The 19,026-nt window shown below is 47.5% G+C and overlaps 1 protein-coding gene and 1 long non-coding RNA gene across 2 annotated transcripts in view; one reads left to right on the top strand and one right to left on the bottom strand.

Moving 5' to 3' along the window:
* Window positions 1-8,085: 8,085 nt before the first annotated feature.
* On the top strand, window positions 8,086-12,880 carry LOC135184578 (uncharacterized). The gene is made up of 2 exons (XR_010306100.1): window positions 8,086-8,243; window positions 11,648-12,880. It is a non-coding gene; the product is annotated as an uncharacterized LOC135184578 (long non-coding RNA).
* GNAO1 (G protein subunit alpha o1) overlaps window positions 12,868-19,026 on the bottom strand; it is a 104,479-nt gene continuing 98,320 nt past the window's right edge. Inside the window, exon 6 of the mRNA XM_064160483.1 lies at window positions 12,868-18,719. Within this exon, the coding sequence (XP_064016553.1) occupies window positions 18,532-18,719 (188 nt within the window). The 3' untranslated portion in view covers window positions 12,868-18,531. The remainder of the gene's footprint in view (window positions 18,720-19,026) is intronic.

Below are 19,026 nucleotides of genomic sequence, written 5' to 3'. Positions count from 1 at the left end.
TGTTTTAATTGCTTTTTAGGAGTGGTCATTTTAATTGTTGGTAAGGGTGATGGTTTTAATTGATTTTAGGGGTGGCTTTAATTGTTTATTGGGGTAGCTTTAATTGCATCTTAGGGGTGATCACTTTAATTGATTTTAGGCGTGGTCACTTTAATTGTTTTTAAGGGGGTGGTTGTTTTAATTGGGTTTAGGAGTGATCATTTTAATTGGTTTTCAGGGTGGTCGATTGAATTGTTTATTGGGGTGGATGTTTTAATTGCTCTTTAGGGGGGATGCTTTTAATTGACTTTAGGGGTGGTCATTTAATTGTTTTAGGGGTGGTTGTTGTAATTAATTTTAGGGGTGGTTGTTTAATTGCTTTTTTAGGGGTGGTTGTTTAATTGTTTCTTTAGGGGTGGTTGTTTAATTGTTTCTTTAGGGGTGGTTGTTTTAATTGATTTAAGGGGTGGTTGTTTAATTGTTTCTTTAGGGGTGGTTGCTTTAATTGGTTTTTTTTTTAGGGGGGGTCATTTTAATTGTCACTTTTTTTTTTAACCCATTAAAACCTCTATTTTCTGTGTGGTTTCAAAGTTCTTTAACTCATTTTTTTTCTCTTTCCCCCCCCCCCCCCCCCCCCCCCCCCCCCGCCCCCCTCATTTTTTATTTTAAAGTTATTTTTTTCTCCCTTTTATTTCCCCTGTTTTATTTGTTAAGGTCTGATAATTCTAAATTAATTTTGGGGGGAATTTTTAATCTTTAACCCCCCCCCCTTTTTTTTTCCTCTCCCTTTTTTAGGGTCTAATACTTTTAATTTAGTTGGGTTTTTTTGGGGGGGGAAGAATTTTTTAATCAATTTGTTCTCTTTTTTCCCCCCATTTTTAATGTTTTTTTCCCCCCTTTTATTTCCCCTTTTTTATTTTTTAAGGTCTGATACTTTAAAATTCACTTTTTTGGGGGGGGAAGGGGGGAGAAATCTTTATTATTTTTTTTTATCTCTCTTCCCCCCCCTTCCTTTTTATTTTTTTTTTAACTTTTTAAGGTCTGGGGCTTTTAAAAATTCTATTTTAATATTTTCCCCTCACTTTTTTTCCCTCTTCATTTTTTCCCTCCTTATTTTTTCCCTCTTTATTTTTTTTCCTTTTTATTTTTTTTTCCCTTTTAATTTTTTTAACCTTTTAATTTTTTTAACCTTTTAATTTTTCCCCCCTTTTTTTTAAAACCATTTAATTTTTATACCTTTTATTTGTTCTCTTTTCTTTTTTAAACCTTTTAATATTTAAAAACCTTTTAATTTTTCCTTTTATTATTTCCTTTTATTTTTTCCCCTTTTAATTTTTTCCTTTTATTTTTTCCCCTTTAAATTTTTTCCTTTTATTTTTTCCCCTTTTAATTTTTTCCTTTTATTTTTTCCCCTTTTAATTTTTTCAAACACTTAAATTTTTTCCCTTGTCATTTTAAAAAAACCTTTAAATATTTCCCTTTAAATTAAAAAAAAACTTTTAATTTTTTAACCTTTCATTTTTTTCCCTTTTAATTTTTTTAAAACCTTTAAAATTTTCCCTTTTATTCTTTAACCTTTTAAAGTTTTTAAAACCTTTATAATTTTTCCCTTTTAATTTTTTAAAACCTTTTAATTTTTCCCCTTTATTCTTTTAAAAACATTTTGGGTTTTAAACCTTTTATTTTTAAAACCTTTAAATTTTTTTAAACCTTTAAATTTTTTTCCCTTGGATTTTTTAAAAACCTTTTTATTTTCCCCCCTTTTATTTTTTAAACAATTTAATTTTAAAAATATTTTAATCTTTCCCTTTTAATTTTTCCCTTTTAAATTTCAACCTTTTGTTCCCCTTTTATTTTTTAAACCTTTTAATTTTTTTAAACCTTTAATTTTTTTCCTTTTATCTTTTTCCCTTTTAAATTTTTCCCTTTTAATTTTTTCCCTTTTTTATTTTTTAAACCTTTTAATTTTCCCCCTTTTTCCTCTTTATTTTTTCCCTTAATTTTTCCCTTTTATTTTTTCCCTTTTAATTTTTCCCTTTTTAAAAAAACCTTTAATTTTTCCTTTTTTTAACCTTTCAATTTTTGCCTTTTAATTTTTTCCTTTTTAATTTTTTCCCTTTTTTTAACCTTTCAATTTTTGCCTTTTAATTTTTTCCTTTTTAATTTTTTCCCTTTAAATTTTTTAAACCTTATAATTTTTTCCTTTTAATTTTCTCTTTATTTTTTTCCCTTTTCAATTTTTCCCTTTTAATTTTTTAAAAACTTTATTTTTTTCCTTTTTTATTTTTTAAACATTTTAATTTTTCCCTTCCCCCCCCCTTTTTTCCCTTTAATTTTTCCCTTTTAATTTTTAAAAACCTTTATTTTTTCCCTTTTTTATTTTTGAAACCTTTTAATTTTCCCCTTTTTTCCCCTTTATTTTTTCCCTTATTTTTTTCCCTTTTATTTTTCCCTTTTTTTTTAAACCTTTAATTTTCCCCCTTTTTTTTTAACCTTTCAAATTTTCCCTTTTATTTTTTCTGTTTCAATTTTTTAAACCTTATAATTTTTCCCTTTTAAATTTTTCCCTTTTAATTTTTTAAAACCTTTAATTTTTCCCCTTTTTTATTTTTAAAAACCTTTTAATTTTCCCCTTTTTTTTCCTTTATTTTTTTCCCTTTTAATTTTTTAAAACCTTTATTTTTCCCCCTTTTTTATTTTTAAAAACCTTTTAATTTTCCCCTTTTTTTTCCTTTATTTTTTTCCCTTTTAATTTTTTAAAACCTTTATTTTTCCCCCTTTTTTATTTTTCTACACCTTTTAATTTTTCCTTTTTTTTCCCTTTAATTTTTCCCTTTTAATTTTTTAAAACCTTTATTTTTTCCCCTTTTTTATTTTTCTACACCTTTTAATTTTTCCTTTTTTTTCCCTTTAATTTTTCCCTTTGAATTTTTTAAAACCTTTAAATTTTTCCCTTTTTTGTTTTTAAACCTTTTAATTTTTCCCTTTTATTTTTTCCCTTTTATTTTTTCCCTTTTAATTTTTTCCCTTTTTTTTTAACCTTTCAACTTTTCCCTTTTATTTTTTCCCTTTTATTTTTTCCTTTTTTTTTCCCTTTAATTTTTCCCTTTTAATTTTTTAAAACATTTATTTTTTCCCCTTTTTTATTTTTTTACACCTTTTAATTTTTCCTTTTTTTTCCCTTTAATTTTTCCCTTTTAATTTTTTAAAACCTTTAATTTTTTCCCTTTTTTGTTTTTAAACCTTTTAATTTTTCCCTTTTATTTTTTCCCTTTTAATTTTTTCCCTTTTTTTCCCTTTTTTTAAACATTTAATTTTCCTCTTTTTTTTTTAACCTTTCAATTTGTCCCTTTCATTTTTTAAACCTTCTAATTTTCCCCTTTTAATTTTTCTCTTTACATTTTCCCCTTTAATCCCCCCCCCCCTTTTTTTTTTACCCTTTTAATTTTTAATTTTTTTTTTAAACCTTTTAAATAATTTTTTTCCTTAAACTGTTGTTATTTTTTTCAGCACAAACATCCCCACATAAGGGGAAAAAAAAAAAACCCACCCAACCCAAACAACCAAACCCTACCACTCACTGAGCTGGGGCAATGAGCCAGGGGGGTGGTGGTGGCAGGGGAGGGGAGAGGAAGCAGGGGAAGGGAACACACCAAAACAAAAGCATTTGCTGGAAAAGATGAAAAAGGAATAAACCCCAAACCAACCAACCAAAAAAAGGCCTAAACAGAAAGAAACGAACAAATAAATAACATTTAAATCAGCTTCAGCTTTCTGTGTCCCCCTCCCCAGCTCCGCAGGAGGTCCTTGCAGGGAGGGGGGGGTTTGAGCTGTGCCAAACGTGGAAAGTGACTGGACCAGGAGGGAGTGAAAGCAGAGCAGCAGTTGGCAGGGGTGGAGGGGTGGGGGGGGTGTGAAGAAAACAACCCCAAACAAACCATACCCTCGCCAGATTTGGCCAGGGAGAGCTTTGCCTGAAAAAATAGGTGGGGAAATCAAACTCATCAAACCCCCAAACCCACCCAAAACACCCAGGGAGGAAGCATCCAACCACACCAACCAGGATGGGACATGGCAGGAAGTCTCCAGCTAGAGTAGGACATGAGAGAAGGTCTCCAGCTAGGCTAGGACATGGGAGAAGGTTTCCAGATAGACTGCGACATGGCAAAGGTCTCCAGCTAGAGTGGCACATGGGAGAAAGTCTCCAGCTAGGCTGGCACATGGGAGAAAGTCTCCAGCTAGGCTGGCACATGGGAGAAGGTCTCCAGTCAGGGTAGGACATAGGAGAAAGTCTCCAGCTAGGCTGGCATGTGGGAGAGGGTCTCCAGCCAGGGTAGGACATGGGAGAAGGTCTCCAGCTGGGGTGGCATGTGGGAGAGGGTCTCCAGTTAGGGTAGGACATGGGAGAAGGTCTCCAGCTGGGGTGGCAGAAGGGAGAAGGTCTCTAGCTAGGCTAGGACATGGGAGAAGGTCTCCAGCTGGGGTGGCAGAAGGGAGAAGGTCTCTAGCTAGGCTAGGACATGGGAGAAGGTCTCTAGCTGGCGTGGCACAAGGGAGAAGGTCTCTAGCTAGGCTAGGACATGGGAGAAGGTCTCTAGCTGGCGTGGCACAAGGGAGAAGGTCTCTAGCTAGGCTAGGACATGGGAGAAGGTCTCCAGCTGGGGTGGCACACAGGAGACCTCCTTGTCTCCGTTGGTTCCCATCTGCACTCTGACTCGTGGCCCAGGGTGGGAGTTTTCCCATTTTCTCCCCTGCTCCTCCCCCTCCCTTCCCCTGCTCCTTTTGTATTTAGAACTCGAAGTGTTTGTTTGGTCTTAAACAGTTTCTGGAGCTGGCCAGGCTGGGGGCAGGGTGGGGGAGGCTCAGCTTCCCCTTACTGGAACTGAAAACGACGCCAAGGACGAGCACAGAACTCCTTCAAAAGCCAACCCACAGCAAGGACCGATCGGAGCCATCCTTGGGGAGCGAACCCCCCCACGGACAGCAGGAGGAGCAGCCTCCCGCCCTGCGCCAAAGCCCTCCGCGCCCACCGCCCACCCAGCCCTGCGAGATGCTCCTCTGCCCCACAGCTGGGTACCAGCGCCCTGGCATGGGGGTGGGGAGAGCTGCTGCGGGGACAGGGGTCAGGCTAGACCCCGACCCTTCAAAGCTGTGCCAGCAGGGAGAGAGGGAGGGAGGGGTGGGGAGGAGGCTTGGGGGCTGCTCACAACCCCTTCAGATCCATCCAACCGACTCACCAGGTGGCTGGGGCGGGAGGTGGGAGGGGGCTCTTATTTCTTGATACATCTCTAAGTGTAGATCTTATTTCTCCTTCTGCCTTTTTATTTACCAACTTGCAGGACAACGACAACAATTAGTTTGTTTTTCTTTTTTTTTTTGTTTGTTTCTTTTTTTTTTTCCTTTCCTTCTTTTCTCTTCTTTCGTTTTTTTTTTTTTAATCTCTCTCATTCGATCGATTTTTTTGTTTCCTTCTTTGTTTGAAAATCTTTTTTTTTTTTTCGTTTCGCTTTCTTCTTAGTTTTTGTTTCTTTGTTCCCTTTCCCCGTGCATGTGTGTGGCTGTGGCTGTGTGGTTGCCTTGGGGCTGGGCGAGGGGGGAGGGGGAGAGTGGTTTTATTTAGATTCTTGGGTTTGGAGTTTTTTTGTTCTTTTCTTTTTTATTCTTTTTTTTTTTTTTGGTTGGTTTTAAATAAATTTTAAATTTTTAAGTTATTCTTTTTTTTAATTCTTTTTTAATTTATTTTTATTCTTTTTTATCATTTTTCCTTCTTTTTTATTCTTTTTTTTTAACTTTTAATTTGTTTGAAAATTTTTTATTCTTCCTTTTAAATTATTTTTCTTCTATTTTCTTCTTTTTCTTTTTTTCATCTTTTAAAAATTATTTTCATTCTTTTTTCTTCTTTTTTCCCCCTTTTTCCTTCTTTTATCTTCTTTTTTCCTTCTTTTATCTTCTTTTTTCCTTCTTTTATCTTCTTTTTTCCTTCTTTTATCTTCTTTTTTCCTTCTTTTATCTTCTTTTTTCCTTCTTTTATCTTCTTTTTCCTTCTTTTATCTTCTTTTTTCCTTCTTTTATCTTCTTTTTCCTTCTTTTATCTTCTTTTTTCCTTCTTTTATCTTCCTTTTCCTTCTTTTATCTTCCTTTTCCTTCTTTTATCTTCCTTTTCCTTCTTTTATCTTCTTTTTTCTTCTTTCATCTTCTTTTTCCTTCTTTTATCTTCTTTTTTCTTCTTCTTTTTTATTCTATTTTCTTCTTTCCTTTTTCTCTCTCTTCTCTTTTCCTTTTTATTCTATTTTCTTCTTTCTACTTTTTTCTTTTCTCTTCTTTTCTCTTTTATTCTATTTTCTTCTTCCTTTTCTCTCTTCTTTTCCTTTTTATTCTAGTTTCTTCTTTCTTTTTTCGTTTCTTTCTTCTCTTCTTTATTCTATTTTCCCCTTCTTTTTTCTTTTCTTTTATCTTCTTTTTAATTCTATTTTCTTCTTTTTTCTTTTCTCTTTTCACTTCTTTTAAATTCTATTTTCTTCTTTTTTTATTTGCTTTTCTTTTCTCTTCTTTTCTCCTCTTCTTTTTTATTCTATTTTCTTCCTCTTTTCTATTCTATTTTCTTTTTTCTCTTCTTTCTTCTTTTTTTCTTTTCTCTTTTCTTTTTTCTTCTATTCTCTTTCCTCTTATTTTTTTCTTTCTTCTTTTCTCCCCTTATTTCTTCTTTTCTCTTTTTCCTTCTATTTTCTTCCTTCTTTTTCTTTCTTCTTTTTTCTTCTTTCCTCTTCTTCTTTATTCTACTTTCTTCTTTTTTCTTTTTTCTCTTTCTTCTTTTATCTTATTTTTTTTTATTCTTTCTTTTCTCTTCCTTTTTTTATTCTTTCTTCTTTTCTATTTTCTCTTCTTTTTCCTTCTTTTATTTTTTCTTCACCTTTTATTATTTTTTTTATTTTAAAAAATCACTTTTCCTCCAATTCTTCTTTTCCTTAATTCTTCTTCTTCTTCTTTCTTTTTTACTAAATTTCTTTATTTATTTCTTAATTCTTACTTTAATTTTTGTTTGTTTGTTTTGAATCTGATTTATTTCTCTTCTCTCCTGGCGCTGGCAAATCACCACCACCACCACCACGGCAGTGGCTTGGCGCCGGTGGGAGGGGTGTTTGGGGAGGGGGAGGTGTGAGGGGGGTGGGTGAGGGGTGAGGTTGCTGGGCCGGGGCAGGGTAGGGGGGGGGGAGGAGGAGGGGGAAGGGCTCAGTACAAGCCGCAGCCCCGCAGGTTGTTGGCAATGATGATGTCGGTGACGGCGTCGAACACCACCTGGATGTTGTTCGTGTCGGTGGCACAGGTCATGTGGCAGTAGATCTCCTTGTTGGGGGAGCGGTTTTTGCTCTCGAATTGTGCTTGGATGTAGGCGGCAGCATCCTCGTAGGTGTTGGGACCTGTGGGCAGAGGCAGGGGCGGGTGGGACACAGACGCACGCTCAGGGAGTGTCGGGGGGGACACAAACGACAGGTCAGGGCTGTCATCGCCACCCTCCCGACCCCTCGCTGCTTGCAGCCTGCTTGGATTGCAACCGTTCCTTGCCACTTCTTTTGCCACCCGGTTCACCCCTCGCTAGGGCCTCTTGACCCCTTTCCCCCCCTCCACCTCACTCCCTGGTTTCTCCATCTCCTCCTTTTCCCTTATCTTCCTTCTTTCCTTTCCATCGTCCTCTTTTCCTCTGCATCTGCCTTGGCACGGGGGTTGGACTCAATCTCTGGAGGTCCCTTCCAGCCTCTAAGGTGCTGTGATTCTGTGATCTCCTTCTCCCCCATCTTAGAGTCATAGAATGGGTTAGGTTGGAAGGGAGCTCAAGGATCAGCCAGTTCCAACCCCTCACCATAGGCAGGGACACTTCCCACTAGAACAGGTTGCTCAAAGCCTCATCTTCATCTTCTTTCCTCTCCATCTCCTTCACCACCTCCATCCTTTTCCTCTCCGTCTCCCTCCTTTCCCCACTGCCTCCCCTTTTCCACCATATCTGTTCCCTTCCCACACTACCTGTCCCTTTTTCCCCCCCAACCCCAGAGCACCTGGGCTCTGTTGGAGCCTCCTCCCCCCACACCACCCATCCCATTTCCCCCTCAAACCCAGGGCATTTGAGCTCTGTTGCAAACTCCTCCCACGCTGGGTGTGGCCACTTTGCCCTCCCTGCCCACTCCCCTTTATAACCCTGCCGGGAAAGGTGAGAGCCCCAAGCTGAGCCCATTATGGGCTGAGGAATCCTCCTCCTGTGATCATCACTGGTGAGTCCCTGTGGTGCTTCACTGGGTGACTGGGAGTGGGATTCAAAAGGCCGGGGGGCCTGGTGGCCCCCCGGCTAGCTAGGGCCAGGCTTAACAATTGCTATGTAACATCATCAACATCATTCACTGGTGGTGGAGCAGCAGCTGCTTAGGCAGGGCAAAAAGCAGAGGTGGAGCGGGAGCAGCTCGGGCAGGACGAGGAGCGGAGGTGGAGCGGGAGCAGCTCGGGCAGGACGAGGAGCGGAGGTGGAGCGGGAGCAGCTCGGGCAGGACGAGGAGCGGAGGTGGAGCGGGAGCAGCTCGGGCAGGGCGAGGAGCGGAGGTGGAGCGGGAGCAGCTCGGGCAGGACGGAGGGTGGAGGTGGAGCGGGAGCAGCTCGGGCAGGGCAGAGGGCGGAGGTGGAGCGGGAGAAGCTCGGGCAGGGCGGAGGTGGAGCGGTTCGGGGAGGCAGAGCGGGGTGGTGGCAGGAGCTGCCTGGGGGAGGCACCGTGCCTCGCTTGCTCGCTCACCCAGCCTGTTTTTGCAGGGCCGGCTGGAGGAGGGCCAGATGTGGGAGCTGCGAAATGCGCATCCCTGCGCTAAGCTGCTTAGGGCGGGCAGCGCTGCCAGGCCCCCGCGGCTGCCTGCACTGTGCCCCTGCAATCGCCTTTGCAGCAGCTGCTCTGAGCTGCAGATTTATTTTCCTTTTCCAGCTCGCTGCTTCCCCTCCTCCCTGATGCAGTGAGTGGCTGGAGGAGTAGCACCAGGCTGTCCCCCTCCCTGGGGTAGCCAGCTCCACGGGGGATAGCTTTGAGGGGAGAAAAGCTTTGCTGCCTTCCTGGTGTTGAAGCCTAAACACCTTCAGTGGGGCTGCCGGTGCACTTGTGCTGAAGGAGAGTGGCTGCTGTCTTGCTGGGGGACCCTCTTGTCTCTAGGGTCTAGTGTGCTCTGGGCAAAATACACCCAAGTATTTGTAGGAGATGCTGGAGCCTTTGGGTCTGAACAGATCTGCTTCATTCCCTTGGGGAATTCCAAAGGGATTGCTGCTCTTACTCCACTTCCTTGGCTTTTGCTCTTTTCCCCAAGCCACCCTTGGTTTCACTTCATGTATCCTCCTTCCACACAGTTCTGCTGCAGAAGGACTCTGCCTTCCCCAGCAGTACTCTGTGCAAAGGCCTTCCTGGGAGGATGCAACTGGGAGATGTGGCTTGGAGGACTTAACCCAGCAGGAGCTTCCCAGGAACCATTAGCAATCAGGATGGCTCAAGCCATGGGCAGTTGGCTCTCACCAGGAGGCTCTTTGAGGCTGGACTCATTAAAGCTCTTCTCCATCATCTCAGGATGAGTCTCAAGTTGCCTTGACCATCACCCTGCCCCACCAGCTGCTCAGGCACCTTTGCCATGAGACCTGACCACACACAGGACACAACCTCACACCATGAGCAAGGTGCTGGAGCTGCACCACAGCTCTCAAAGGTGGGCAGTGCCTTAGCTCTTCCCATACAGCTCTCCTGACCCCTTTACCTCCCCTTGTCTACCTCTGGGCTGGGACAGAGCCCCTCCCCAGCCCTGGCACCACCACGGTGGTGGATGTGAAGCCAGGCTGTGCCTGGCACATACCTGCATATTCGGGGAAGCAGATGGTCAGAGGAGATTTCTTGATCTTCTCAGCAAATAGGTCTTTCTTGTTGAGGAAGAGGATGATGGAGGTATCAATGAAGAATTTGTTGTTACAGATGGAGTCGAAGAGCATGAGGGACTCGTGCATGCGGTTCTGCAGTGGGGGGCATGGAGAGAGAGAGGAGAGAGAAAGGCAAAGAGAAAGAGTTAGAGGAGAACATTGTTTTTTTTTCTCTGAGCTGAAATGCTTAGGAAGGCCAAACCCCCCCTCACATCTCTAAAACAGGACACTGGTAAATGTGAAATGGTTACAGAGGTGCAGGGAGCAGGGTGCTGCTCTCCTCCTCCCAGGCTGCAGGATGCAGCTGAGCCTCTCTGCTGGCTGCTCCAGCAGGGCTGGCATCTGGAGCTTCAAGGAAGAGCAGAAAACCTCCTTGTTTTCTCCTCACCTGTGCAGAGTTGGGAGAGGAGGCTGCAGCTGCTTGGTCTGGTTTGCACCCCTTCAGGGGCCAGACTCTCCTAAAGCATCACCTGCAGGGCCTGAAGGATGGGCAGACAGCACCAGCCAGGCCTCTCTGGGATGGAAGAGGCTTTGGCCAGCTCCAGATGGTGCTGTGCAATTTCTCAGAGCGCTTCTGAGTGACACCATAGTGGCAAAAGCAGTGCCTAGAGGCTGGGGCAGGGCCTGTCCCAGCTGGGCCTTTCTGCCCCTGCAATAATCTTGAGCCCAGCATTGAGAACACCACAGTGGTGACCAGGTCACTGCTAAGGAATCCCCAGTGCTGCAGCGTGGAGTAGACCAAGGCAGGTGCCTCTGGCAGTCCACCTGCTGGGCATCCTTAGCTTGTGGGCTGCTGTTCAGGAGCACCAGTTGAGGCAAGACTCAAAAGCTGTGGCTTCTTAAAGATGCTCCTTTCAGCAGTGGCTAAAAGCAACAGGAAACAAAAGTTCCCCACATTGCCAGGCTGTTACCAGCACAGAGTGGAGGGCGGAGAGGAGGAGGAGGAGGAGGAGGGGATGGGCTTGGTCTTGTGCTGAATCAGGACACCATCAACTGCAGCGTTTTCATGAGCCCATGCAGGGTGTCTGTGCAGGCACTGGCTGGGAGGTGCAGAGGTGCCTCTGGGCAGGACAGAAGAAGCTCTCAAAACGTTCTCCATCATTAGCTTGCTCTCAGAAGCACCACAAAGCCATTCCCTGCTGCTCCACTGCCAGTTCCGGGAGGTGCTTCAGGCAGCCTGTGTGCACTTGAATTTCCATGGCGTGGCAGGGACCCTTAGAGCTCATCTAGTCCAACCCCCTGCAGTGAGCAGGGACAGCTTCACCTCCCATCGGGTTGCTCAGAGCCCCAAACGACCAGACCTGAAATGTTTCCAGGGATGTGGCATCAAACTTACACAAGTTCTGTTGCAAAACTAGGGCTTGGTGATGCTATTGACCTCACCATTTATCCTGAGCCAGGTCTTGGGAAGCTTGGCCCCAACTGCCTGTCCCTCACTTGAGGAGCACAGCTCTGTGACAGCCTTGTGTGCTGCTTGAGAGCGGCTGAGGGGCTGGTGGAAAGCCTCCTGCAGCAAACTTCCTTCCCCACAGCGATGCCTGTGTTGTGGAGGCTGTGAAGAAGGGGCTCTGGGCTCAGCTGAAGCTTGCCCAGCACACACACATGCGCTTCCCTGGCGAAATGATGACCCAGATGCAGGTTTTGGAGTGGCCCATGAATGTTTTATGAGTGAGTCACTTCATTAGCTCCACTCCAGCTGCAGCTCTTGCATGCAAGATTTAGCACATGTCCGATTTCATTCGAGGTGCCACTGTGGGCTCTTTGACAGAGGAGGGAAGAGATGCCAAGCAGCTGCCTCCCAATGCTTTGGAGACATCACTTGAGCTTTGAGTTTAAACATTAAAGACCAAACCAAGCCTGCTTCCTGGGGAAAACAAACTGCTGCAGAAGGATGTGGCTCCTCTTGACTCGGGGCTGCTGCCACAAGGTTGTGTTGTGAGAGATTTCCACTCTGGGTGGGGTTCCTCTGCCCCTACCTCATCCTCCTGTGTCGTGTTTAAATCAAGGAGTGGTGGTGGTGCATCAGCTGCTGAAAGAAAGGATGTGATGGGGAAAGGAAGTGTCCTCCAAGGCACGGCAAATGCTTGTAGGGACTTCTGGACAACTGTAGAAGATGATGGCAGGATGAGGAGGGTGTCTCAATAAAAACAGGCAAAGGAAAAGCCTTTTCTTTTCTTCTTGGCTGTTCATTTTTTTTCTCAGGGCTCATCTGTAGCCCTGCCTGAGCTGCAGGATTGGATGCCACAGGTGCCAAGATGGGTCCAGGTGAAGCAACATCCCTGGGAGCTGGTGAAGCCACTGGGACTAGTGGTTGACTCTCCCTTGTTGAGGCTCCTGAAGGCTTTTTCTCTTGGCTCCTTCAAGTTATTTGCTTCTATTTCATGCCCTCAGATAACAGACAACTGCTGGTTTCATCAGAGAGAGCAGCTTAGCCCAAGTGTGCTGCTAAAGGCAAGGAGAGGTGCTCCAAGCACTGTGGTGCTGCAAAGAGGAATCCAACTTCCATGTTCACAAGGCTCCAGTGAGGAAGTGATGGGAAAGAAATGCAAAGCTTGTAATGGAGCTGCAAGCAAAACACTGGAGGAAGCAGTGGGCCAACAGGGATGCTCTCCCTCACTGATCCATGCCTGAGCTGAGCATCACCACCCACGGGTGCCCTAAAGGGCAGCCGGATACATACAGATGGACAGCAGCAGAGAAGATGAGCTGACAACAATACACGTGAGCAGGAAGCTCCAGGCTGGGAGGAGGACATTCAAGGAGCAAACAGCAGCCAGGGTGAAGCTGTTCTGCTTTAAGGAGTGAAACCTCCCACCGAGCACAGAGATCTGAATGCCTTTGGGCCACCTCCTTTCCAAATTCCTTGTGCCCAGCTGCAGGCAGAGACGCATTGCACAGGCACGGAGAAGAAGCAGGCTCCTCAAGGGGGCTTGAGTAGCTGGAGGCAGACACAATAAAACCCTCTCACACTAGAAAAGAGCTGGCACTTTATTAACAGTTTGTAACTAATAAATACATTACCCACAGCCAATAAATTATTACAGGAGCTACTGCTCTATCGAACCGAGGGACAGGCACACACCCTTTGTCCAAAATTACAGTTAATACAGTTTGGGGCCAGCAAACATGCAGGAGAAATCAGCAGGAAAGCCAAAGGGACGTCCTGGTGGCCTCTGGTGATCCTTCAGGAAGAAAGGTGGTGGGGAGCAGGGAGCCCAGAGGCTGGCTGGTGGTCGCCGGTCGCCTGTGGAGCTGAAGGGGGGAAAAGGGAGGTGGAGGGAATAGAGCTGAGGGTGTTAAATGGGTCATAGAATGCCAGGCTGGAAGGGACCTGGAGGATCACCTGGTCCACCCTTTAGACTAGGGCTCTGGGCTAGTGAGTGGGGCAGTGGCTGTCTTTAAACACAACCCTCCCTGCTTGCCCAGTGCAGCTGGGTTGCTCCAGTGCTGGGGAAGCTGGTGAGACTCAGGCACTGCTGAAAACAGTGTTACCCACTGTCATCTCCTCTCCCACTCCTGGATCAGGGGGTTCAGACCCAGAGCCAACTGCCTGTGCCACAGCACAGCCAGGATTGGACTGCAGCGGTCGCTTCCAAGGCAGTGGGTGGGAGAGGGGCCAGGGCAGAAGCGATTGGGCTGGCTCCCAGCCCTCCACCTCCTCCCCAGGTCTCTCCTTCCCATGCCTGCTGCACCCAGAGCCTGTGCAGAACTGAGCTGCCGTTTCTAGGAGATGAGAGGTGGTTCTGCCCTGTCTCCAACCCAGTTCTCTTCCCCCTGCCTGTGCTGTGCCAGCTGGGAGGTACTGAATGCATCAGTGTCATACTTGCTGGTGTTCACCTGCTGGGCTTTGCAGCATCAGTAAAGACCTCAGACGCTGCTGCTCCTGTGAGCTGTCCCTTCCCATAAGCCATGTTCTGAGTGTGACATCCGATACAGGTCAGGTGCCTCCACCTGTCAGCACCCATTAGCTGGTGCCACCACAGGAGCTCGGCAGTGGTAATGGACACTCCAGGCTCAAGGTGCTTTGGGACAGGGTTTCTGCCTGCTCTTTCCTCTGGGGAGACGGAGGCAAGGCCATGGCCTGCTTCTTGTGTCCCCTGGCCCACGCAAGGCTGCGGGGCTGGGTGCTCAGGAGGGTGCTGAGCAGCACCACCTCTGCTCACCCTGCAGATCCTGCAGGAACCTTCTGTGATTGGGCAATTTTTGGTTGTGAGCCTGAGGGCAAGCCTGGCCCGTGGCAAAGACACAAACACAGCAGTCCTAAGCTTCTCTAAGCAGCACAGAGTCAGCTCTGTTCCCAGCAACACTGCCCCAGTGCCAGGAGATCTTCTGGCCACACGGCACAGGCTGACAGCGCAGGGCTGGTCCCTTTCACAGCATCGACTGCAACCCGCGGCAGAATCCCAGGCTGCGTGGCACACAGCAGCTGCCTGGGCACGGGGAGATGTTCTGGCATCTGCTATGTCCCATCCTGACCTCTTGGAGGTTGCATTCCTGGCCCGAGAACCAAGTCTGCTGCCTTGCAAGCAGGCGCTGGGCTCACGCCACAGATCAAACCCAGCAGCTGCGTTTTGATGTCCACTACAGCACAAACTGCTCTCATTAATGCTTTTAGTGTCCTGTAAAACAGAATCACACCAGCTGAGGAGGCACGAGGGCCTCCTGCTCCTCAGGGTCTTCTCCCCTCCAGAGAAGGCCACGCTGGCCAGCCAAGGCAGGGAAGCTGGCTGAAGGCAGCAAGCTAATTCCTGTACAACACACCTGAGAGAGTTCAGTTGGAAGAGTTCCTGGGAGGTGCTAGGAAGCTGCCAGAGCTGGCTGGGCCCTGCCAGGAGGGCAGGGGCAGCAGAGACAGCCTGGTGCTAGCAGATGGCCTCGCTGAGCTGTCCTGCTGCTCAGCTGGGCTCCTCTGCCTGCATGTGGGAACGGCAGTGGGAAACCTATTTGCTAAAGAGAGAGGAAAAGAAAAAGGCCTTTGAAATGTGTGGTTGGGTTCTACTGTGTGCTTCCCAGTGCCTGCTTCTTGCTGCTGCTCCTGGCAAGCCCAGCTACAGCATCTCCTGACCCTGCAGCCTCATCTCAGGGCTTTCCTTCCCCAGGCTTCCCTAGCTCACTGAAACTCTTGTTTCAATAAAGGAGCTGTTTGCACTACTTTTGTCTCAGGGCTCCACAGCCCCAGTCTCTCATGACAGGGCAAGTGCAGAGGCTTCCCTCTTCCTGTTTGCTGCTGCCTGCTGCTCTTCATGAGTTGCTAACACTACTTTCAAGCTGGTGCCCCTCAGATGTCACTGCTAAGTGACCTGAGGCACTGACAACCTCCTGCATGCCCCAGAGGGCTCCTTTGGCAAATTCCCACCTTAGCTCTGAAGGGCAGCAGGGTGCATCCCTTGCTGGTTGAATTTCACACAGCCCTCTGAGATCACCCAGACCAAACAGCAACCCAACACCACCGTGGCCACTAAGCCACGTCCCCAAGTGCCATGGCCATGGGCTTCTGAACACCTCCAGGGATGGGGACTCCAGCACCTCCCTGGGCAGCCTGTGCCAATCCCTGACCACTCTTGCAGCAAAGACTTTTTATCTAACCTCCAGCCTCACCCTCTCCTGGTGCATCTTGTGGCCACTTCCTCTTGTCCTATCAGCTGTTACTTGAGAGAAGAGCCCAACCCCACCTCACCGCAGCCTCCTTCAGGGACTTGTAAAGAGTAATGAGGTCTCCCCCTCAGTCTCCTCTTCTGCAGGCTAAACAATTCCACCTCCCTCAGCTGCTCCTCTCAGGCCACATTCTCCCTTTGTGCTTTTCAAAGCTGTCCCCTGTGCCCTGGTACAACTCCTGGTTGTGCCACCCCTGCTGTCGTGGAGCCTGCTGATGAAGCAAGACTCAGGGTCTGGGAAGGTCTGGACACGGACCACAAGGGGCTATTAAGAAGAGGGCTTTTGGGGGCAGAGGATGCATTCCAAATCCTTCTTTCTAGGCAGCTGCTGGTGTTTAGAAAAGCCAGAAGGCAGAAGCTTGCCTGTGGAAGGCACATTCTGCTTGCCTGTGGAAGGCACATGGGGCAGCAGGGGCTTGGGAGGGCGCAGGGCGCCAGCGGTGAGCGATGCTTTGGCAGGCATTCCGCAGCAGCAGCAGCAGTGGCACTTAACCCTGGAAGCATTTCACCTTCCACATGCTGCTTCCAGCCTTTGTCACTCAAGCCTCGTGACACTCGTGCTAGGCAGCAGCAGCAGCAGCTGAAATGAAGCTTTGGGTGTTTACTATGCCAGAGAGAACGAGGCAGAAGGCTCTGCCTGTCCACGTTGCCTCCTCTTTGTCCCCCTGTGGAGCAGCAGCCATTGGCTCTCACCAGTGCCCTGGGGAAGCAGCTGGAGCTGTGCAGGGGGTGGGGTAAGGGGGGAGTTTGGACAAGGCACGGCCAAGCACCTGAGCCCAGCCTGCAGCACAGCACTGGAGTCTTGGCTGTGTTTGGCAGCGATTTGGGTTGAGCTAATTTAGATGGCCCTTACCAAAACTGCCCTGGGCACTTCACTGGATCATGGAATTGTTTGGGTTGGAAAAGCCCTCTGAGATCATCCAGTCCAACCATCCACCTAAGACCACCCCAGCCATCGAGCCCTGTCCCCAAGTGCCATGGCCACACAGTTCTAGAACACCTCCAGGCATGGGGACTCCAGCACCTCCCTGGGCAGCCTGTGCCGATCCCTGACCACTCCTGCAGCAAAGAATTATTTTCTCATCTCCAACCAAACCCTCCCCTGGCACAATTCCAAATGAACTTTCAAGGTGGACTTTCAAGGGTCCCTCTGCACTCTCAGAGGTGACTCCCTGCCTGTCTCAGCCCTCTCTGCTTTCACACCAGAAGCACCAGCTCTTGCTGATGGCAGACAGCCCAGCCATGTCTGTCCTCCTCTCTGTGCCCCCACATTTGCCTGTTCTAGATGCCACCTCAGCCCCTTCCACACCTCCCCTATTGCCTTTCCTTCCTTCTTTCCCTCTCTTGCTTTCACTTTTCCTTCCTTCTCCACCACTTGACTCAACTCAGCTGCCTGAGCACCCCCTTGACACTCTGTGGCCAAGTTTAAACCATCCCTCTTGCTTTAGATACTTTGAGTGGAGACACCAACCCTGGAGCTGCCTCTCTTGGGTGGCCAGGCAGGAGATGTCACTGCCTAGCTGCCTGCTTCTGCTCGCCTGAGGAGGCTCAGAGTGCAAAGCTGAGCTTCTCAAGGGCATTTAGATGCCAGAGGTGCACACCTTGCTGTCACCTAACAGTGGTGAGGTTTCTCAGAGCACCTCTCCTCACGTCAAACACTTGAGGGCTAAGCTCTGCCTAGAGGAAGCCAGGGTGAAACATTTTTGGTGCTCCCTAGTGCTTCAGGGCTGGCACTTAGAAGAGATGCCAGCTGCCTGCAGGAGCAGCAGCTGTGCTGAAAGCAGGAGGTGCTTTGGGGAAGGTTGGCAGGCATCCTCACCAGGACACCCCATGATGTGCATGGTCCCCATCACGATGCCATCTCCAAGGCACCCTGGCTGCCTACGCTCCAGAGGTCCCAGCCCAGCTGCCACCTCCTCGCTTGGCCCACCAGCTCCCTGGCATCCAGAGAAGAGCTCAAGGAAGGAGTTACTGAAACCACTAGGCTCATCTTAGCACTAATTTTGAGAGGCTTGAGGTAAAGCTGCTACCAGTGAGGAATGGTTTTAGACAAGGCTTAGCAGGCTGTGTTACTGTGTCTGCCTCAGACACCAGCAGGACTCAGCATGGCTGGCTGCTTGTTCACATAGCTGGCTGGGGGAAAAAGGGGAATACACAAATCCAAGCTGTGGATGCTTTGGTCCAGCATCGACCCCTCCAGCTTTGGGGTGAGAACTGCAGGCTTAAGGCACCCTCAAAGCCATCCTCTTGTATCTAGCACTTTCCAATGGACTAGAGTTTAAAAAAGCAAGAGAGTGAAAAAGATCCCTTCACTTCAGTGGGGGGGGAGGAAAGACTATGAAGTTGCAGCCCTAAACTGCACTGATCAATATTTTAAGGCTTTGGTTCTTTCCTGATTTGAAAAACTGAAGTATTTTTGCCTTCTGGCAGTTGAGATGCACTTGGTGAGCAAGGCAGTTAGCTCCCTCTGCAGCACTGTGAGCTGCAATGGAGGGGCAGAACCAGGCAGGGAGAGCATGAACCAAAAATGAACCCAAATCAAGGGGTGGGGAAAGCACAACTGGCTGCAGCTGAACACAGAGGCAGAACCAGGCAGGGAGGGGATGAACCAAAAATGAACCAAGTCAAGGGGTGGGGAAAGCAGAGCTGGCTGCAGCTGAACAGAGAGGCAGAACCAGGCAGGGAGGGCATGAACCAAAAATGAACCAAGTCAAGGGGTGGGGAAAGCAGAGCTGGCTGCAGCTGAACAGAGAGGCAGAACCAGGCAGGGATGGGATGAACCAAATCAAGGGGCCGGGGAAAGCAGAACTGGCTGCAGAGCATTCTGGGCTGGGAGGAGGCATTTATGCTTCTCTTCCTCAACATCTTTTGAGGAGGAAACAGACAAACCAAAAAACCCCACAGCAAGAAAGAGAGAGGACCTGGCCACTGGCCTGTGGGAGGAGAGGGAGGAGAGGAAGGGGAGGAGAAGGCTTTAGTAGAGTCCACAGCCCCGCAGGTTGTTGGCGATGATGACGTCCGTGACGGCGTCGAAGACGAACTGGATGTTGTTGGTGTCGGTGGCGCAGGTGATGTGAGTGTAGATCTCCTTGTTGGGGGACTTGTTCTTGCTCTCATACTGAGCCTGGATGTAAGCCACTGCCTCTGTGAAAGAGCTGGGGCCTAGGAGAGAGGACAAGGTGGAAGGCAGGTTAGGAGGTTGGCTGAGGACTCATCCCCACAGGCGCTCAGGGCTGGGTGCTAGGTTGGACTGGACGAGCTTGGAGGTCTCTTCCAACCTGGCTGATTCTATGATTAGGGGCAGTGGTTTGAAGCTGGAGCAGGGGCAGGTTTAGGTTGGACAGCAGCAGGAAGTTCTGCACAAGGAGAGTGGTGAAGCAGTGGAAGAGGTTGCCCATGCATCTGCTGCCCCTTCCCACCCAGTCTGCTTTGTAGGACACCTCCCTTGGAGGCTCCCTGTTAATGCTTT

This window comes from Pogoniulus pusillus, chromosome 20 (assembly GCF_015220805.1).
Source record: "Pogoniulus pusillus isolate bPogPus1 chromosome 20, bPogPus1.pri, whole genome shotgun sequence".
Classification (NCBI taxonomy): domain Eukaryota; kingdom Metazoa; phylum Chordata; class Aves; order Piciformes; family Lybiidae; genus Pogoniulus; species Pogoniulus pusillus.
Note: the sequence above shows the minus strand (reverse complement) of the source record. Positions and strands in the feature narration are given on the sequence as shown.